The sequence below is a fragment of the Hyaena hyaena genome, unplaced genomic scaffold (genome assembly GCF_003009895.1).
Source record: "Hyaena hyaena isolate Hyena2069 unplaced genomic scaffold, ASM300989v1 scaffold_733, whole genome shotgun sequence".
Taxonomy (NCBI): Eukaryota; Metazoa; Chordata; class Mammalia; order Carnivora; family Hyaenidae; genus Hyaena; species Hyaena hyaena.
This window is the reverse complement of record NW_024081367.1, coordinates 6,049-27,079: the sequence shown is the minus strand read 5'-3', so window position 1 is coordinate 27,079 and position 21,031 is coordinate 6,049. Positions and strand designations below refer to the sequence as shown.

General features: G+C 61.7%; 2 protein-coding genes across 2 annotated transcripts in view; both read right to left on the bottom strand.

The window, feature by feature from the left end:
* CCDC27 (coiled-coil domain containing 27) overlaps positions 1-7,836 on the bottom strand; it is a 15,493-nt gene extending 7,657 nt beyond the window's left edge. Inside the window, 9 exon segments of the mRNA XM_039218112.1 lie at positions 684-845; positions 3,299-3,456; positions 3,983-4,078; positions 5,022-5,154; positions 5,587-5,831; positions 5,834-5,925; positions 5,927-6,023; positions 6,749-6,885; positions 7,721-7,836. Coding sequence (XP_039074043.1) covers positions 684-845; positions 3,299-3,456; positions 3,983-4,078; positions 5,022-5,154; positions 5,587-5,831; positions 5,834-5,925; positions 5,927-6,023; positions 6,749-6,885; positions 7,721-7,836 — 1,236 coding nt within the window.
* A 9,534-nt stretch (positions 7,837-17,370) lies between these two features.
* The window catches only part of LOC120220900 (tumor protein p73-like), an 8,631-nt gene continuing 4,970 nt past the window's right edge, over positions 17,371-21,031 (bottom strand). Inside the window, exons 8-11 of the mRNA XM_039218111.1 lie at positions 20,354-20,502; positions 19,975-20,113; positions 19,554-19,647; positions 17,371-18,396 (exon numbers count right to left, since the gene is read on the bottom strand). Of these exons, the coding sequence (XP_039074042.1) occupies positions 18,058-18,396; positions 19,554-19,647; positions 19,975-20,113; positions 20,354-20,502 (721 nt within the window). The 3' untranslated portion in view covers positions 17,371-18,057. The remainder of the gene's footprint in view (positions 18,397-19,553; positions 19,648-19,974; positions 20,114-20,353; positions 20,503-21,031) is intronic.

The window sequence follows — 21,031 nt, the reverse complement described above, 5'->3', positions numbered from 1 at the left end:
GACGGGCACGTGAGCAGGCCATGTTTCAGCCACTGCGGGGCCGGGGCTCACGCCTCTAAGCGCCCCCAGGGGCTGGGTAGCAGGGACGCAGGCTGACGCCCCCAGGCCCCTTGAGATTCCTACTGCCCCTGCTGCTGGCACGGCACCATCGGCGTCTGGTCTGACTTTGGTGGCACCTGGGGGCCCCACCCCCCTCACGTGTGCCCCCAGCATAACGCTGGGCTGTGCCCTCAGGGGTGGAAGAAATCAGGTTTTAGAAAGACCAGGCCACTGCTTCCCGGGCCCTACCAGCGGCTGCCTGGCTCAGTCTTCTACCCAGACCTGGGAAGGGGCGGCACCCCCTCCCCATGTTATAGGCGAGGACCCTGAACATCCTGCAGGCAGAACAGATGTGACTCATCTGAGCCACCACACCCGCGGGGGCCATGTCTAAGCCGGGCACCGGGACACCACCGTCAGGGGGCCCTCCATCCTTCAGGATCTCAGAGGGTCTGGCCCTCATCTTACGGGGGAGGAAACTGAGTCCAGAGGGTGACCCGCCCCAGGAAGAAAGCAAGCCGGCAGCAAAGTGCAGGGGCCTATTTCTACATTGAGCCCCCGAGGAGGGGGCAGGCTTCCAGGATGATGGGGCCTGAGGGGGGCCTGCGGCTCAGGCCGCCCGCTCACCCCGGGCCCCGACGTACCAGTATCTCTCTGCTTCTGCTTTGGAGGAGGGATTTCAGCTGCTTCCTCAAGGCCTCCTTCTCCTCCTGGAGGGCCGAGAGCTCCTCGTCTTTCTTCCGCAGCAGGGCCTCCAGCCGGGACAGGCGCTGCACCTCCTTCCCCAGCGTGTCCAGGCTGTGGTCCTGCACAGAAGGGCGGGGCTCCCGTGTGCCGGCCGCTCGTGCCTCAGGACCCCCCGCCCCCCTCCCGGGGGGCCTGCAGGCCTGCGGCTCCGAGCCCAGGAAGCGCAGGTCGGCTGTTCAGGGGCCGAAATCCCAGCCACTCCGTCCAAAATCCTTGCCTGGGGGGACTCCTGGTACCCCCCCCAGGCCCGGCCCGGCCACCCCCGCCCCCAGGGCCTTGTGGGCGAGCCTGGCCTCTCCCCCTTCTGTTCTCAAAACCCCGGTGCCCCCAGTTCCTCAGAGGTGGAGACGCGGTACGGGTGCTTTTGGACAAATGGAAACCAAGGAGGTGCCCCCAGCAGGTCCGAGCTGAGGCCGGACGAGGTGGCCCAGGCGCAGATGCCGGAGGAAACGGAAGGCGGCGGCTAGGAAGTGCTCCAGATGTTCGGGATTCCAGTGCCAGGCTTCCTTACGGCCCACAAGTCAAAGCAGAAGGCGCCAAGGTTAGGGCGGGTTTTAGAGAGCTTTTAAACGGAATGATAATGAACATCATCAAGACACGTGGAGACTCGCAGGGTGAGGCCGAGGCCGCGGAGGGGACAGATTCCGAGCCCCACGTGCTCGACTGGGGTCAGCAAGGGAACCGACGGCCTAGCCATCCACCTCCGGGCTTCAGAAGAGAGCCGAGGCTGCAGCAGATGAGGAGGAGAGGGCAGACGGAGGATCTGGGAGGCAGAGGGGAGAGGGGGAGGGAGGGGGCGGAGCCAGCAGCACGGTGGGGGTGCAGGGGTCTGCTTATTCGATCAAGTTAAAATAACTTTGCAGAACTCGCACTCCTTCCTCTGCCACAGTGATCCCCATGCAGGTGTCCCAAACCGGACAGCGGTGGCTGGAAAGGGGGTGCTGGGTGCGGCTGGGGCCGCCGAGCCCGCACAGCACCAGCTTCTGCTGCAGGGGCCTCCCTTGCCTCCTGTGAAGAAGCACCACGTGGGCCGGTCCAGACAAGGTGGAGATGAGGGAAAGACCACCCAAAGGTCGCCTTCCGAGCTCCTGGAGGCAGCCAAGCCTGCAGCCCTTCCTCAGGCCGGTTCACAGCCGCCAGCTTGTAATTCCCCTTCTGGCCGTTTGCGTAAGAACATCATGTTGCAGGGAGCAGCCTTTCACATAGATCTGTGTGGCTCCATCTAATTAGAGCCTCAGGCTTTCCCCCAGTGGAATTGCTTTCCCAAAAGTAGTCCAAGGATATCAACACTTTCAAAGTTGTGAAGTCTATCAGAGAACGTCGAGGCGGAGTTTCGGGAATAAAAGGTAAAACGGACGCTCATGGGCCCAGAGCATCGGGGTTGTGTGTGCCTGGCAGCTACCCACCACTTTGTGGCGCTCACTTCCAGGACGGGCATGGAAGCCTCACCAGCTTTAAGACAACCACAGAAGCCGGTTCTAGGAAAAAATGATGAACGTTGATCAACGCCTAGCAAGACAGATGGAGACAAAAGGAGAGAACGAGAGTCGGCCCATCGGGGATGGAAAAGAGGCGCGCACTCTCCTGCCGAAACCAGAGCAGCAACAAGACACATCATGTACAAGATGAGGCTGATAGATTTGAAGATTTATGTGAAATGAACACATTCCTAGAAAAACAGAGCTTCCCCAAACAGAAACGAGGGAGAAGGAGATCTGAATACGTCCCAAGGAAGTGACCTGATTATTTGGAGACCCTTCCTTCCGAGGACTCTGCAGGCCTACACATTTTCCATCATGAATTCTTCACCAATCTCATGCAGACTCTTCCAGAGAATAGAGAACGGAAAAGAGAAAATGCCTCCCAACTTTTCGATTGGTTTTTAAAATTTTTTTAAAGTTCATGTTGAAAGAGAGAGAGAGATGGAGAATCCCAAGCAGACTCCGCACTGCGGAGCTCGAACCCCCGAACCGTGAGATCGTGACCTGGGCCAGCATCAAGAGTCGGACGCTTAACCGACCGAGGCCCCCAGGCGCCCCTGGATGGTTTGTTTCTAGGCCAGAATCACTCTGACACCACAAGCAAAGAAGAGAATTTCCAGGCAGGGAAACTGCGGGCCCTCCTCGGTCTCAAAGGAGGATGCAGAGGGTCCTATGCCGACGAGTCACCCCGTGGGTAGCCCTCTGCACACTGAGCTGCTCGTTACTATTTTTAAGAATTTATCCTCCCAAGTGGAAATATTGGGTCAAAGGCATTGAGTGGTTGAGGCCACGATTCGTGTGGCGCGCTGCATGCCACGAGGCAGGACCCACGCCAGCCTAACCCGCCGCCCGCTGGGGGAAGGGCCACAGGGCCCTCAGCGTTCGGAAAATGTCGGATTCGTGGAAGCCAAAGAAGGGAGCTGGGGTCCAGCTTCGGCCTCGTCTGGGGACCTGCCCGCACAGCTGACCGGGTCCCCAGACAAGAGCCCCGGGGGCAGGACGCCCCGGGCTCTGCGCGTGCGCGGCCGTACCTTCTCGTGGATGACGGAGATGAACCAGGGAATGCGCTTTCTCAGCGGGCTCTGCTCGAGCACTGGGCTGCTGGGGGCTGGGCTCCCCGTCCCGGAGTCCCTTTGTGTCCACGTGTAGTTGAACTCACAGGCGCTCCTACTAAAGGGAAGGAGGCGCCCTGTCGAGAAGTGGGGGGGGGGGAGTCAGACTAGTCCCATGCTGAGAGGCTCTGGGGCCTTCCAGAGAGTGTCCCCCCCACAAGACTCCCCCTCAGAAACCCTTGGCTGCCCCGCCGGGCTCGCCACACCCCCTCCTTGTGACCGCCATCACCCGCCTCCCCACCGCCCGTGCATGTGCTGAAGGGAGGAAGCGGCCCTTCGAGATCCCCGGAGCCTGGCAGTCAGGCCAGCAGGGGTCAGGCTGATGCCACCGGGCACCTGGTGCCCAGTGCCCAGACATTGCTGAGGGGTTTCCTTGCGTTCAGGCAAAGGAGGCCTCTGCGTGCAGGGATTGTCTTGGATGAGGGGAAGGAAGCATATTCGTGTGTGGGAACAGCATGCTCTATGCGAGGGGGCCACCCCGTGTAAGGGACACAGAGCCAGGCAGGCGGTTTCGGGAGGCCTGGGGGGGCGGGGAGGTGCAGGCACAGGCCTCGGGGCGGGCGTGCCGAGGGGGGACCCCAGTGCCAGCAGCCCCGCCCTCACCGTCCGCGGGCTGGCTGGGGAAGGGGTCCTGGGACGCCTTCCAGGCATCTAGCGCCACGCGCAGCTCCTCCGATAGCTTGGCTGACGCGGCTGAACCTGCAGGGGGTTCGAAACGCCAGCCGGTGGCCGCGGAGGCCGCACCCGCCCACGACCTCCAGAGCAGGGACCGCGCTTTCGTTTCTCGGTAAAGGACGTGCGGGCCTGAGCCCTGGGGCCGAACGGGGACGCGGTTCCGTGCTCCCGCCCGCGGCCGTCTCTCCGAATGGATGCACCCCTCCCTGGAAGGACCCCGCGTCTCCTGTAAAAACGGCTCAGCTTCACCGTCTCCCAGAAGCCCCTTGAGCCCAAAGGGCAGAGCCGGTTTCCCCCAGGCTGTCACTGGCAGGCTCCCTGTAAGCAGCACGCGGGACGCAGCGTGGTCCCCCGGCCCGGCCCGGCCCACAGCTCCCGGCTCCGGAGCCCCGGCCGCCATCTGAGGCCCCAGCCCTGACAAGGGGGAGCTGGTGGGGGCCCCCGCTTCTGACAGGAACATGGGCCCCTGCTCCGGCCTCCGGTTCCCTGTCCCTCCAGACAGCGTCCTGTGCGGGGACAGGGACCCAGCGCAGGCTGGGGCTGAGGGGCTGGGACGCTGCCCCCTGGTGACTGCTGCGCGCCTGGCTGCGCCCTCAAAGCCTCCGGTTCTCCGGGGTCAGAACGGGGCGGCGCGGCGGCTATTGGGCTCCTCACAGGGGCTTGTTCCTGTCTTTGGCCTCATGGCCCCTTTCCGGCAGCTCCCAGAATTTTCAACCTTCTCCCCACCCCCCAAGTGTACTGAGTCTACCGAATGAGACCAGAGAGAAGCCAGGAGGCTTTTCCTTTCCTTCTTTCCTCCCCCCCCCCCCCCCCCCCCCCCCCCCCCCCCCCCCCCCCCTCCCCCCCCCGGCCGCAGCCTCTGCAGCCGGTTCCTGGTGCGGCTTCTGCACACGCGGAGAGTCGCGGAAGCAGCCGCCGCAGCCACCGCTCTGGGAGGTCGCCCGCCCCGCCAGCTGGTGGCTCTCACCGCACTGACACATGGACGTGGCCCTGGTGCTGAGGCGAGGGCAGTTAGGCCGCGTGAGGAACACCTTTCTCAGCTCCTCCAGTTCGGCCGCGAAGCTGGTGTCCTTGGGGCTGGCGTCCTGCTTGCGTCCGTCCTGGCGGAGAGGGGACGAGACTCTGACACAGGAGACCCTGGAGGCCGGCTGCCCTTCTCCCCGGGAACCGCGAGCTTCGGGGCGGCGCGTGCACTGGCTAGAGACACTGGCGGCGTCCCCTTGGGGGGTGCCTGGGGGCCCTGGGTTGTCTCCCCAGCCTCCCGGAGCCCACAGTACATTCAGGAACCTTCCAGTTGTGCTCTGCGCTCTCCGCCCTCCCCCTCCCTGCTGGCTTCTCCTGGAGGCCCTCTGAGGAAGGCTCAGGGAGATGGTGCGTCTCCGCTCGCGGGCCCCCAAGCTGCCCGTGCCCTGCCCCCCGAATCTGCCCTTCTGAGTCCATCACCAGAGCGATTCTGGGAGGCCGCGTGGCCGACCCGCCCGAGGCCTTCCGTCGAGGGGCAGCAGCAGGCCGGCCGCCCGCCCGCCCCGTACCGTCTTCCTGTAGAAGCGGCTGATGGCCTGAGCCGACCTGCTGAGGCAGCGCTGCCTGTGGCCCGCCTTCCACTCGGGCGCGTGGCTGTCGTGGCCGGCCACCCCGCGGAGCAGCAGCATGCCCTTCTCCATCGGGCCGGGCCCCACACCGCACTTCTTGCTCGGGACGCCGCCCACCGGCAGCATCTCGGGGGCGGCCGCGAAGTCCACCGCCCGCCAGCGGAGGGACGCCTGCGGCGGACGGCTCTGCGGGAGCGGGGCTCGCGCGAGGACCTGGCGCCCGGCTCGGGCCGGACAGCCCGGCTTCGGAAGCCCCGCGTCCTGTGGGGTCCTGGGAGCGTGTGGCATCACAGACGTCTCCGTGGAAACAGGCCACGCCACCCGTCCTAATTTTCTGTGATTCGTCTTAACTTCCTGCCCGCGAAGGGGCCCAGAAGCTGTCCCCGGGAGAGGCGGCCGAGGCCCAGGCAGCGGGTCCTTTCTTGTCCCTGACCCCCACCGTCAGCGCTCGGCCTTACCCGAAACCGGGCCGTGCTGCGGTGGCCCCGATAGCGAAATTTAAGAAAAATTTCTTTTCTTGTATATACATATTTTTCATTTTAGTGTATTTATTTTGAGAGTGCTCACGTAGCACGAGCAGGTAGGTGTGGGGATGGGCAGAGAGAATCCCAAGCAGGCTGTCAGCGCAGAGCTCAACACGGGGCTTGAACTCACAAACTGCAAGATCATGACCTGAACTGAAGTCGGATGCTTAACTGACTGAGCCCCCCAGGCGCCCCAGAAGCAATTCTTTTTTTTTAATAGTTTATTGTCAAGTTGGTTTCCATATAACACTCAGTGCACATCCCCACAAGTGCCCTCCCCCATGCCCATCTCCCCCCTCCCCTCCCGCCCACCCCCATCAGCCCTCAGTTTGTTCTCGGCATTCAAGAGTCTCTCATCGTTTACCTCCCTCCCTCTCCCCCACCATTTCCCCCCTTCTTCTCCCCCGTCGTCCTCTGTTAAGTTCCTCCTAATCCTCCTATAGGTGCAAACATAAGGAAGCTGTCCTCTCAGAAGCAATTCTTAACACAGGAAGATGTCATTCTTTTTTAACAATAGAACCGGTGGCGGGGGGGTGGGGGCAGGGAGAGGGGAGCAGCCTCTTCTGAGAAAAGCTCACATCCCACATCCCGGGACACAGGCCCCAGGTATGCAAAGGGCGCGAAGGAGTCGAGTCTCCACATCACACGGCCGCCTGAAGGAAGCCTGTCTGGGGCCATCTCACATTTCTCCAGCTGCAGTTTGACCTTGAGAACACTGTTCAGTGAAAGAAGCCGGAGACAAAGCACCCCAGAGTGTGAGGCTCCGTTTGTAGGAAACGTCCAGAACAGACAGATCTAGAGACAGAACACAAACGGGTGGCCGCCAGGGGCAGGCGGGTGGAATTGAGGGAGTGGGGGGCTCCCAATAGGCAGAGGGTCCCTTTTTGGGGGGACGACATTGTCCTGGGACGAGATGGGATCGGGCTCTGAGCTGCCCTTCCGACATGGCCCCTCGCCGCGCTGGCGGCTGGGGAAGGTCCCACGTGCGCCACGTCCGGTATGTTTTTAAGCCCCAGGACACGAATCGTTACCAGAACAGCGCTTCACATTCATTACATTACAGGTATTTTAGGGGCCCTAAGGCTTTAGTCGTAAGGAGCGTTTACACGGTTTACCTCCTAGATTCTGCTCCAGTGTCCGGCTGAAAAAAAATTTTTAAGGTTGTTTATTTAGTTTCAGGGAAGGTGAGAGTCCCAGGCGGGTTCCGTGCTGTCAGCGCAGAGCCCCGGGTGGGGCTCCATCTCCTGAACCGTGAGATCTCGCCCTGAGCCGAAATCAAGAGTCAGATGCTCAACTGACTGAGCCCCCCAGGCGCCCCCTCCCCTGAGTTTTTGTGACGGACTTCATTTACATTCACTCCCTCTAAATTCATTACCGCCCCCAGGCCACGCCTGCTCCCTCACCCCCACACCCCTTCCGTTGTTATCACCGCCTGCAGCAAGGAGCCAACGCTCCCCAGGTTGATTTAGGTGCCCCCCACCCCGTCCCCTGTTACGGATAGGATAGCACCGTATCCCCCACTTAGAGCACAATGCGCTCCACCTGCAAACGAAAGCTCCGCGGAAACAGGACCTTTGCCACCCTCTTCGTCCCTAAACATCTGCGAACGTGCCAGCACGTGCCCGAAACGCACGGTGAGTGCCGCCCTGCGGTTCTCAGCAGGCATCGGTCCAGGCACGTGTCCACGGTGCTCACGTACATGGTGCACACTCACACCGTTCACACCCATATATACACAAACCCGCATACACACGTTCACACAGGAAACCCAGTCTGGTTTGGATGCGAACCACATTCTCTTAGGACTTGGGCAAGTCACTTCACCTCTCTGGGCTGATTTTCTCATCTCTACAGTGAGGATAAAAATAATACCCATCTCACAGACCTGGTGTGAGAATTTAATCGGGAAAAATAGATAAAGAGCTCAGGCCCAGAGTCAGTAAGGATCCCCTGTTGTTAACTATGCTCGTCGTTACTACCCGCAGCCTCAGCCTCAGTACCTGTTTGCCCCCCTACGGGGGCCGGGCCACCTGGGCAGTTGAGAAGGAGAACAAAACGGGGGACTGGTCACCATCGCGCCCGCCTCTGCTGTCACTGATCTTCACCGTGAGCAGTTTGGATGGCAAAGAGCTCAGAAGCAAATCAGTTCTAACTTTGCTTTTCTCCCCGTCTTCTTGGCTCACGTGTTCTCACTTACTGAGTGTCTGCCAGGCGCCAGACGCTGCCCTGGGCCCCGAGGGCACCACGTGTCACGCTGTGACAGCAGCGAGCCGGGCCCCAGGACCGAGCACTGCACGGCTCTTCTGGGCTGTGTTGCCTGACTTGCTGGGCGCCGTTGGCCGCATTAAAGAAAAATTACTCTGACTCTGACCCTCGTCAGAACGGAAAGGAAGAGGGGCGCCTGGGTGGCTTAGTCGGTTAAGCGTCTGACTTTCGCTTAGGTCGTGATCTCGCGGTTCGTGGGTTCGAGCCCCGCGTCGGGCTCTGTGCTGCCTGCCAGCTCAGAGCCTGGAGCCTGTTTCAGAGTCTGTGACTCTCTCTCTCTCTGACCCTCCCCTGCTCATGCTGTCTCTCTCTCTCTCCTAGAAATAAATAAAACATTAAAAAAAAAAAAAAGAACGGAAAGGAAGACTATTCAAGGATTACAACAGGTGAGAGAGATTGAAGTTGACTCTGAATACGGCTGCCGAGTGCGGCCTCCAGCTCAGAAGCAGCCTGAGGGGGTCGTGGATGTGTGTATGGGGTCCTCTCTAGGGGCAGGCTGAGCGCTCACACACAGGGCTTGGCTGTCAAGGGGGGAAGAGGAGACTGGTCGGATGACAAGGGTCCAGTAACTCTGAGAACGGGCCTTGCAGAATTCTTGCTAAAACGGAGCTTGGCCGAGGATGGATGGGGGAGAGGGCTGCAAGGGGTCCGGTTAAAATCAGGTCAAGGACAGAGCCTCTGTCTGCTGCAGTGGGTCAGGCTCCACCTCCACGACTAATGTCTGGGTTGCCGTCCCGAGGCAAGAGGAAGGAGCCCCGAGGCCCCTGATTAGCAGTCCTTCATCCTGGAAGTATGGCCACGATTCCCCCCAAGAGCACACCCCCAGGCGTGCTGCATTACACGGGGTGGGGGACACACATTGACATTACCCCCCCGCCCCCCGCCGAAAAGGTATGTGGAAGTCCTAATCCCCAGAACCTCAGGATGTGGCCTGATTTGGAAACAGGGTCTTTGTGGAGGTCATGAGGGTGGGAAAAGGGGAAACAGAGGCAGACGAGCACATGAGGACAGAGGATGGGAGCAACGAGTCTAGAAGCCAAGGACTTGCCGCCGAACTAGGGAGGTTCCCCAGGGAGCGTGGCTCTGCTGGCTCCGGGGACATTGAACTTCTGTTGAGAGCATAATTTCTGTGGTTTAGGCCCCCTGGCTGCGGGTTTTATTACGGCCGCCCCAGGACACTGGTCTACCAATGATGTGCCGAACTGAAAATAGGCAGTTGTGGGAGCCGTGTGGCGATCGCTGCAAATGGGCCCCGGGCTCCAGCGCAGTGTCCTGGACCTGACGTGGCGTGGAAAGTGCCTAGGTGGGGACGGGCCTTGAGGCCACGCGCACCCCCTAATGGGGGCATCCCGTGGTCTTGGAGGGGGAGCAGGGCGAGGAGGCACGTGAAATCCCGCAGGACAGCCCTTCCCGGCTCCAGCAGCTCCGCGAGCCTGGAGTTCAGATGAACCAAGGGCAGCTTGTTAAAATGCGGACTCCCGTCACGGACCCCAGAGCAGCTCTTCATGGTCCTCCTCTGCGGACTCCAGGTCCCTGCGCTGCACACCCCGTGCCTTCCTCTCCGCCCACGCTGTGGCACGAAGCCCCTCGCACCCCTGGCAGCTGGCTCCCCTCTTGCACCTGTTCAGCATCCATGAGCAGGGCCGCGACTCTCCAAGGGGCCTCCGGAAATTGTAACTCAGCCCCGCTGCTGGCCTCTATTTTAAGTCAACTTACCCTACACGACCCTTGGGTGTATGGAGACCCGTGGAGACAAGATCCACATGATGCAGTGATAAACAACTTCATTCTTACAGATTGGTAACTAAACTACTGATGACGTGTGCAATGCCAGGAGGTGCCTAGCACACCAGCCGCTCCTAATCGATGCGAGCCCGGAGGAGGACTCCTCTCCCCTGACAAGCACGTGTGTCTCCCCCGGGCCCGCCCGGCGCTCTGGCTGGGCGACAGTCAACACCAGCTCCACTGGGTCCCTCCTCTCACGAAGCCTGCCGCCCGGCGGTCGTACAAGATGTGCCGTCCAGTGGTCACAGGGGCAGATGAACAAAACAGGCGGCTGCTTGATAAGGCAGAGTTCCCAACAGAATCGCCATGACTCTGCTTGCAGATTAAAAAGGTAGAGAAGAGGGGCGCCTGGGTGGCTCAGTGGGTTAAGCCTCCGACCTCTGTTCAAGTCATGATGTCACCGTTTCTGACTTCGCACCCCGAGTGGGACTCTGTGCTGACAGCTCGGAGCCTGGAGCTGCTTCGGATTCTGTGTCTCCCTCTCTCTCTGCCCCGCCCCCACTTGTGCTTTGTCTCTCTGTCTCTCCAAAATAAATAAATAAATGTAAAAAAAAACTTTAACTGCAAAGCCAATTTTTGCAAAAATTAGACACTAATGCTTGAAAAAGCCCTGTCGCTCATCATGGAAATCCCGTAGGGGGGAGGCTCCGCAGGGACATAAGCGCAAAGCCACCGCCCGGAGGTGAGGGCTTCGGGGACCTGGAGACGGAGGCAGTCATTCCACGCCCACGCCCAGGCCCAGCGGGAGTCCAGAACCGCGCCCTTCCAAGACGCGCCCAAGTCGGGCCCAGGCTCCACCCCAGCACCTAAGGCCCCGCCCCCGCCCCGCCCGGAACCACGCCTTTCCAGGAAGTGCTCCTGCCCCGCCCCGCGCAGGCCCCGCCCCTCCCGAGCAGCTCCGGCCCCGCCCCGCGCTCAGAGCCACGCCCCAAGCCTGGACTGGCTCGTGGCCTAGACCTTGCTCCTGATCTTCCCCGCGCTTCCGGTTCCGGGTCGGTGCGGGGCGCGCGGGCTTTAAATCGATGGGCGTCTGCGGGAGGACGCACGCCGGCTGCGGGTGGGCAGGAGCCTGTGCGGACCTCCGTCTCCGGTGCCCGCGGGAGGGTCGCGCTGGGACCTGGTCCTGAGGGAGGGCTCCGGGCCGTCCAGCCTCGTAGCCCGCTCCCACTCCCGTCTCAACCCCGTCGCGGGTGGGGGCCGCTCCGTCGCGTTCTCGCGGTGCCGTCCGCGCCTCCGCGCGCAGTGGCACGTCTGCTCTGCCGGCCCCTTCCGTGTCTCCTGCTCTCCCAGCGAACAGGCGCCCGTCAAGCAGGTGCAGCAACCACCTCCGTCAGAGGCCGTTCGGGGCCGGGGCCCTGGCCGCCGCGGCCCGGCCGACCGTGGGGCAGGGTGCGGCCGCGAGCGCTCCTTCGGAGGTGAAGGGCTGTAAGAACTCTGTGTGCCACTTGCTCTACGTTGTTGGGGCTGAGCTTGGTGACGTAGAAGGAGCCGAGTGATGGGCCAGCGCGCGGGGTGGGGGCGGCGGTGGGAGGCTGGAGAGGAGGAAGCGGATGTTCCCTTATTACCTGCCCCGGAGGGCACCGCTCTAAGCGCTGAAGTCATGCCCCCCCGCCCCCCCTCCCCGTGCAGCAGGGTCCTCCTCAGCCACTCAATTCCGTGGACAGACGAGTGCAGTGGAACGTCAGTGGCACTCGGTTCCTCGAAGAGGAGTCATGGGAAGAGTGGGGGAGAAGCCTCTGAAGAGGGGGCATCGGGACAGGGACCTGAGTGGGTGAGCTGGTCCTGCAGGTATCCGACAGAGGGGAAACGAAGTCCTCTTAGGCCCTGAAGTAGGCCCCCTGTGGCTTGTTCCCGGAACAGCAATGCCGTGGAGCTGGCTGGAGTGCAGTACAAACAGGGTCAGAGCAGTGGGCACAGAGGCTTCGGGTTGCGCCAAGTGGCTCGTGCTTTGGGAAGCCCCTGGGGGCCGTGCCTGGAAGGCCGGCTGCAGTTTTGCAGGCATCTCTCCAGCAGGTCCTCGCACCGCTTTGGAAGACCCCACCGAAGGAGCCCAGGGGCAGGAGGCAGGGGGGCCCGGGTGGGGGCAGGGGCATAGCAGTAGTTCAGGCCCAGACAGAGCGGCAGCGGGGCTGGATTCGAGGAGTTCTGAGCGCAGAGCCCGGCTGAGCTCTCCGTGCGGGCTCCCTAACTGCGCGCCAGCCGAGGGGAACGTGAGCCCGTCAGGTGGCCGTATCTCCAGCAGCTGAGCCTAACACTGGGGGGACAGCCTTCTGCACCTGCCGCCATCTGGTGTCAGGTGCAGTCCAGCCAGCCCCCGGGGAGCGGGGCTGGGTCCTCCAGTGTCTGCGGATGGGGAGCTGGCTGCTGGGCCCCAGGGGCGACCTGTGGTCCCCGCCCACCCGTGACTCTCCCAAGTCCCTAACTGCTCTGCTCGTAACGGGAATTCTGGTCCTAAGAATGTGTTAAGAAGGATTAATCCTGACTTGTTAATGCGCATACAGCGTTCTGACCTGTTCAGCTGAATGCTATAGTGCGATAATAGTCTCGTCTTTATTACCTACGTGTGTTCATCAGCTTTTAAAATTTGTATGTGTTTGGAAAGCCGGGATATTGTGTAGTTTTTAATGGTCTATGGTGCTGTCTTCCCGGTGGCTTCCTCCGTAGGAGAGTTTGCACCCTTTTAACTGAAGCGTAACGTACATAGGAAACACACATTGGTACGCAGCCACGTACGCAGACAAGTACCTGAGCTCAACGCATTTTTACCAACTGAACAACCTATGTGACCAGCCCCCAGAATGTCCCCATGTCCCCAGGGCCACCCTTGGGCCCCCTGCCGGCCCAGACCCAGCACTGTCAGCTGCAGAGGGAGCTCAGCACATCAGCACTCTGAAAATCTTACTAGTGTTGGGCTCGTGGCGTTTGTGATTTCTGGCTGATTTCTGGCTTGACCCGGGGCTGCGTCCTTCCTCGGAGTCCGGCACTGCCAGCCGTGCTCGCTGGAGGCATTTGTGCAGTTCAGTTTGCCAACAAGCCCCTTTTCTTCAGTTCTCTTGTGGCAGAGATGTAGACAGGTGTTGATAGCATTGATTCTAGAAAGCAGAGCTGGAGGTTGGTGGGGCATATTCTAAACTAAATGCCGCGTGCAAACAGCAGGCTACAGGTCCCACAAGGGCATTTTGGGCAGTGGTAGCGGTATTTAAAAACCAAACAGTTGGGGCGCCTTGGGGGGCAGTCGGTTAAGCGCCAGACTCTTGATCTCGGCTCAGGTCATGATCTCACTGTTCGTGGGATCAAGCCCTACGATGGGCCCTGCACTGACCGTGCGGAGCCTGCTTGGGGTTCTCTCCCTCTCTTTCCACCCCTCCCCTGCTCACTCTCTCTGTTTCTCAAAATATTTCTCAAAATAATTCTCAAAATTAAAAAAAAAATAAAAACAATAAAAACCAGACAGATGTCTTGAACCGTGAAGACATGTGTCTGCGTACGATAATGCACAGCGCTCTCCTGAGAGATGGGATGAAATATCCTGACACTGTATGCAAACCCACTTTGTTATTCTTCCCTGAATATGGGCTCCCTTTGGAGGTCGGAGGGGGGAATGAACGGACACCATTTTCCTCCCGAGGGGCAGGGAACACGCTTCAGAAGCAGGCCCTCTCTTCTCTTTTTAGCAGCTAATGGTGGTAGGGACACCCTCCGGGACCAGAGAGCCTTGCAAAGTGGTGGGCCTGCTCTGAGCCCAGATTATCTCCTTACCTTACACAGCGGACATACTGTAGGTGTTGTTTTTTATATATTTGAAAGTAATTGGCCATCATGCTCATACCCTACTTTTCTGAAGGAAGATACTAAAAGCGCCCTTGTGCTGAAACTGTCACACGGCGTCCACTTCCTCAGAGGCCGCCTTTATTCAAACGCCCCAAGTCTTGTTTCCCACCCAGGTCAGAGGTGTCGGGGTGATTGGGATTCCCGTCTCAGTGATGGGGTGAGGGCACGTTCTGCTCAGCCCGCCACACTGGGCCCCGGGACACAACACCTGGGGAGACGGATGAACAGGTTTTGCTCAAAGGAAATGAATGGGCCCGACCAGAAAGGTGTAGCTGGGGCCCAGGCTGGCACACCTAGTCCCGCCTGGCCTCTCCCGGCCCCGCCTGACCCTGCCTGATGTCTCCTGACCTGCCTGCGTGTGGTGCTCCTGCCTCGGTACGAGCCCGAGGAGTGTGGGGACGGTTCCATCTGGCCTTTGTCCCTTTTATCTTGTGCTTAGATTCAGCCTGTGTCTAAAAACACCTGGGCCTCCCTCCAGGTTGAGCAGATTCAAGAGCCCTATTTTGCTGGGGCAGCGCCCCTGACTCTCGAGTTCTGAAATGCAGAAACCTGATGGCTGGGGGCACGGGAGCCCCTGACTCTCGAGTTCTGAAATGCAGAAACCTGATGGCTGGGGGCACGGGAGTAGGCCCGCGTGGCCTCCAGCCCGAGTTGAACAGATGTCCGTCCGCTCTTCTGCCGTCTTTTCCTAAGTTTTGCAGGGAAACGTGAATGTGCTGGACTCCAGGCTGCGGGGAGGTAATTTGTGACCTGGCTGGGCCCCGCGTGACCTTTCTGAAGTCCAGATCCCCGGCCCCCACAATGCTCGGATGACGCGGCCGGGGAGCCTGCGCTTCGGAAGGCCTCAGATGTCAGGCCAAGGCCCCAGTCAGGCCTGTGAGTTTCGCCAGCTCTGCAGGGACGGGGCCCTGTGTTTGCCCCCCAAGCCGTTCTTGTGACTGTGGACACACTGAGCCCACAGCCCTGCGAAGGGGGGGGGGGTGCCGGTGGGCTCGTCCCACTGCAAGCACGGGAGAAACCCCGTGCGGCTGCGCGAGCCTGGCGTGGAGGGCACGCTGGTGTCCTGGAGGAGTTATCCAGAGACGGCCTTTGGAACTCGGCTTTATTATGTTACGAAAACAAAATTTCCCACCAAAACACAGCTAAAAAAATAACACATTTTCCCAAGGTTACATTACCAAAAGAAGTCCATTATCATTGGAAGAGATCCATTAATACTGCTTGAGGAAGCATTCATGACATTAAAAATATGAGTGGTATTTTTTTTTTTTAACCTTAAAGCGCTAAAGTGCTTTAGCCTATGGAGACAGAGAAGCGGCTGTCTGCGAGCGACTTGACCTTGATGCACTGCCCAGTCCCTGGTACAAGCAGGCTGGGGGCCAGGGGGGGCAGGGGGGGCGGAGGCAGCAGCAACGCCCGCTCTCTCGCCCCCGTGTGGCTGGTGTCGGTGAAGCGAGGCCCACCCCACTCCCCAGGCTGCTTCCCAGTGAGAGCGTCCCTTCCACCTCTTCACACCTTAAAGGTTTCTGGATGTTGGGGTTTTGTAGAACCAGAGTCTAGAATCTAGGGATCGTGGCTCCTGCCGATCTGCATTTTCCTTTGAGCACACAGAGCTGCTGCTCCGCGTTCCCCCGCTGTGCTCCTCCCCCAGCACAGTGGGATAAAGGCCCCAGGGCCGTGCAAGGGGTCTGAGGAGCACCAGGCGGCCGGGCCCCCCACGGGCAGGACCCCCTTCCTCCCTCGAGCTGACCCTCCCTGGGGCACACAGTGGGCGCCGTGTGGCATTCCCTGCTGGACTCTGGCCTCCAGGAGCATGCCCAGGGGACAGAGCCAGGAGCCACCAAGTCTCAGCCAGGTTCATGGACCCCAGCGAGTTGGGGGATTGGCCCCCAGCTCCTGAGGTGGGACAAAGGGGCACAACTGGGGGGCTCCAGCATATGGCCACTGGAGCGAGTGCCAGACTCCACCCAGCTGTGATGGCCAAGACTCTAGACTTAGCCTCAGTTTACTCGTCTGTGAAATGGCAAGGGCAGTGTACTTCCTTTCCCAGCCTGGGGTGGGTAGTGAGAAAACGGGGGTGGGAGGCAGCCACACGCACCCACAGTGGTCGTGAGTCCACGGGCCCTGTGACTACAAAGGGGAAGCAGGTCCCTGTGGGCACGGACACCTCTGTTCTCGTGAGCAGAGCCTGCTGCCCTTTGGAAAGAGCTGGTCCTGTGGCCCCGAGCCCTGGCGGGAGGTCAGGGCCTCCCGGGGGCGCTGATGCCCTGGCAGGCGGTTCCCTAGGGAGTGCGCGGCGGAGGGGAGGATGGCTGCGTTATCCTAGACACAGGCACTCCTGTCTGCACGCACTGCGCTTTTATGTAAGTGTAGACCGTGAACGTGTATGGACATGACTTTCCAGGATGAAGTCCTGTCTGGAGACGGGCCCAAGAGCGGACTTGGGGCGACGCTGGCTCTGGTCTCCGCCAGGGAGTCGGGATGGGCTCCCTCCCTCTGCTGGCCAGTCTCTGAAACGCTGTGAAACAAGTAATTCCCGCCCCCCTCGCAGTGTGGACAGCTAAGAAGCCAGCTCACTCAGCATGGAGCAGGATCGCGCTGAGCTCCTCCGAACACGCAGCCTGAAGGGAGGCTGGTCCATCTTCCCCGGGAAGGGAGCCATCTTCTGGGTGGTTCACCGCAACAAGAACAAACCCAAAGGAAGATCAGGGCTGCGTCTACACCCTCCCCTCACCTGGAGGCTTAGCCAGGCTGTGCTTGGGAAGTGCCTTTGGTGGTGCCCAAGGAGTCTCCGGCTCACACGTCGGGCAGGCGGCCCTGTATCTGCCTGCCTGGAACAAGTGGGTTTGCTCATCCCCCATGTCTCTCTGTGGTCCTGTTTCCTGCCCTGGACAGGGCACTGGGGCCCCGGCAAATGAAAATGGCCCCAGCCCCAGCCCTTGGGGCGCCTCCTAACAGCCTGTGTCCCCTCCCCCGCCTCCCTCCAAGCCCCCAACAGGTGCGCCTTCCTGCCCACTGCTCCTTCCACCTGGGAGGGGCTCTCCCCGCGGCCCTACCCCCAACTAGCCACAGTGGCCACCGGACTGGAGCTGTCCCAAGCGGAGGGCCTCCCTCCCGGCCTCCCAGCGGCTGGGCCTGCCTCGCTCTTCCACCCCCCACCCCCCACCCCCGGCCCAGCAGACGGCCCTTGCCTGGCTCGCCCTCTGCTTTCTTAGTCCAGCTTGTTTACACACACCTGGGGAGCCAGGGATGCCGCCAGGCTAAACCCTAAAGGAGATGTTAAAAATGAAAGGGGGAAAAAAAAAGCTGACCCACCAAGTACGAAGGGTATCATTTTATCAAATATTGACAATTTGCAGTAGTCTAAGGAGCATGCTGTCCGTGTCTGTGCTGAGAAGCTCACGGGAGGGCTGTGGCCGTGGCCAGTGGTGCTGGCTCGGGTGTTGGCTGGTGGCAACTGACCAGAAGCTTCCTTGCCTCCCGGGAGGGACGCCCTCCTCCCCAGTCGTCTCTGATTCCAAGGAAATTCCGGTTTTCCTTTTTTGGGGCAGGAAATGTAAGGCAGCTGCAGTGGGTTTGAAGTGGGAGGGCTAGGCGGACCCTCAAGTCCAGCAGAGGGACCCAGCCTTGGGCAGAGACAGGGTCTGGAGAGCTGACCCCGAAATAAACGTGTTTTAGACACAATCACGGAACCACTCGTTGCCAGGAAACAAAAGACATCGGAAAATACTTTTCGGCAGTCCGTCGGCAGCGGCCATCCTTGTATCCCGAAGGAGCTCGCTGGGGAGCAGCGGAGCCGGCGGGGGGGCGGATGCGGCAGGCGGCCGGCCCGCCCAGCTCGCGTCCCGGGGCCGCGGGGCGGCCGTCGCCTCGTCGCCCTGCACGGCCTGCCCGTCCTGCCTCCCGAGGCAGTTTGTGACAACAAGGAAGGGGAGCCCGAGCAAGGCCGCCCAGGGGCTCGGACGCCGCGCCCCCCGCCGCGCGCCCCCCGCGCCCTCCCGGCCCCTCAGTTAATCTCGCTCTCCGTGAACTCCTCTTTGATGGACTGTTTTCGGGACTTGCAGTCCGGGAGGTCGAAGCCGAAGTCCGCCCACTCGTCGGGCCCCGAGCCGGCGCCCGGGCCCCCGCGGTTGGGGATGGTGATGGTGTGGCGCACGCGGAAGTGCACGGCCTCCATGACCCGCTGCCGCTGCAGCTCCCCGGAGCTGCCGATGGAGATGGTGGAGGCGTTGCTGCTGGAGCGGATCAGCTGCTGGGCGCCGTAGTCGTGGCTCTGCTTCAGGTCCTGGAGGCCCCTCCAGATGGTCATCCGGTACTGGTCCGGGATCTTCAGGTTCCCGAAGTCCTGCAAGGGCCGCCGTTAGAGGCCCCGCCCCAGGCCCCGCCCCTCCGGCAGGTGGAAACGGAGCCGCGGGCGCTGCGTTGGCGAGGCCACGGGTGACCGGAGAGCTAAAGGTGGGGGAGGTGTCCCGCGGGCGCGCGCACACACACGCACACGCGCACCCGTGCAGGGGTGAAGTCATTCCTGGGCTCTGCAGCTCCTCCGCTGCACGCCCTGGCGGCTGCCGGCCCCTCGGGACCAGAGCAGATCATCAAGCCCCTTGTCGCCTCCCCGCCACCAGACAAGCACACTGGCCACACGGCGGGGGCGGGAGGGTGGGGGGTAACATGCACTGAGCTAGGCCAGCAGGCGTCAGTGGGGACAGGGGAGGGGAGGGCAGCGGTGGGCACAGCACATCACCACCGCTGAGCAAGTGGCCCCGGCCCCTCGCGCAGACTGCACCTCTGCCTGCAGTGGTGCGGGGAACAGAACAGCGGGAACAGAGCAGGAGTGCCCCCCACCCCCACCCTGGGACCTGGGCCTGCCTCTGCGTCTCCGGGGCTCTGCAGGCCCGCACCGCCCTGGTAATGGTATGTTATAGCTCAAGGCAGCCCTAGGCTGCGAGCAGGTGAAGACTGTCATGGTTTAGAAGGGGCTCAGTGGTGGCACTCTCGTCCGACCCAGAGGTGAGTCGTGGCTGCTTCTAGCCTCAGACAATCTGAACCCAGGACGCACGGGTGTGACTTGCCTTCTCTGGGCCTCAGTTTCTCCCCATGTAAGTGGCACTGAAAAGCACCAGCTCCAAGACCCTTCCGGCCTTGACCTTCACAACTCTGGATAGTTATAAATAGCCTGTTCCCCAAATCAAAGACAGCCAGGCCGCTGGGTGTGTGCGAGCAGCTTCCCAGCCAAGTTAAAGTTCGCAGCCCACTGCCAGGGCCCGGGCAGGCGTCCTGTCCAGACACTGCCCAAGAAGCCCGGCTCCCCCACGACTCTTGGAGAGCTGACTCCACAGGAAGGTGGACGTGAGGCAGTTGGTTGAGCTCGGCCGTGGGAACAAGCATTTTCCAGATTTCCCCACCGTCCCTCCCTCAGAACAGGAGAGAGTGACCCAGAAATTGGAGAATGGCTCTGCCCTCGCGCAGGGCCCTGGCCTCTGGGCCGGCCGGCGGGGCTCCTACCTCTATCGTCAGATTCTGCAGGTGGTAAATGTTCTGTAAGCCTTGGGAGGTGAAATACTCGATACAGTTTGGACACCCCAATCCTGTTAAAAAACTGCAGAGACAACGTGGGAAATAAAGCGGCACTAACTTCCAAGCCCGCGGCTGCACGGCCCGGTGGGAGCGGGGGCCGCTGGCGATGTGCTCAGCCCAGGGCTCAGCCTCCACGGAACCCTGTGTCTTGTGCCCCCGAGCACCTGCTGGATGCTCACTCCTGACCTCTCCTCTGCCCGTGTCCATCCTCATGGTGCCAGAGTGGACGTGAGGACAGACGGGACAGCGTGCAGGCACTGCCCTCAGGGCCGGGGGCCACGCTGGCCGGCGGCCGCGAAGGGGCTGAGGTCAGTGGGTTCGTGGCAGGGCCCAGCAGCAGCCCACGTACCTGACCAGGCTGGGGTCGGCGTGGTAGGGGGGTGGAGGGGTGCAGTGGGACCCCGAGACCATGGACTGGGCGCCGTGGCCGCTGTTCATCTCGCCGTTGGCTGGCAGGGTGTGGCCGTGGTTGCTGAGAACGCCGGGGCCTGGGCAAGTGCAAGTGGGACGGTCAGAGGCAGCTGGCCCGGGTCCCCCCTGCTCTGCACGACGGGGATCTCCCCGAGATGCGGAATGGACGGGACTGTCCGCGGCTGTGCCCCTGCCCGTGGACAGGGGCTGCTGGTGGGAGGCAGCCACTGAGAGCCTTGCACAGAAGCGTCTCAAGCCAGACTCCCCCTGTGTGCCTCCCCGGCCCGCTCTGCGCCGCCACCGCCCGGGCCACTCACCCACGGGGCCCAGGTTGGGCCCGGCTGCCGAGCCGTGTGGGGGAGGCTGGCCCACCAGCTGGTTCACGGACGGGAGCTTGTTGATGCCCCCGTGCGCTTTGTTCATGGGCGAGAGGACGGGTCCGTAGGGCGCCGGCTGCAGGTGGCTCCTGCTCAGACAGCAACAGCTCTTCGTAAGAGGCACAGGCGGCAACGTCCCCTTCTGGTCACCTCCACATGGTACCCCGGGCTGCTGGGAGCCTCCCTTCTCGCCCAGCATTCCCACCCACGCCTGGGCCACACACTGCCGCTGGCCCTCCGGCAGGACCCGACCTCCGGTGGGAGGGAGGGAGAGCTGGCTCCTGCCACCAGAATCAGCCAGCGGGTCGGCCGTGCTCTGACCTGCCCTCCTCGCCTTCTGGTCAGAGGACACTTAGGCCCCTCTGTGGGGGAGGCGGAGTGAAGGCCCACATGGCCACGGAGCAGCGGAAGGCTCCAGGAGGAGGGGGCAACAATCAGGGGCCCCCGAATGCCTGTCCTGGCGGGTGGAAGTGGCCCCACACTTCCCACCAGGTGCTGGTGGGGAGGGGGCAGGGCCTGGTGGGGTAGGGGGCCTGGGCTGGGGGAGTAGGGGGGTACCCGGAGCTGGTGGGATAGGGGACGCCCGGGGCTGGGGGGTAGGGGGCCTGGGCTGGGGGG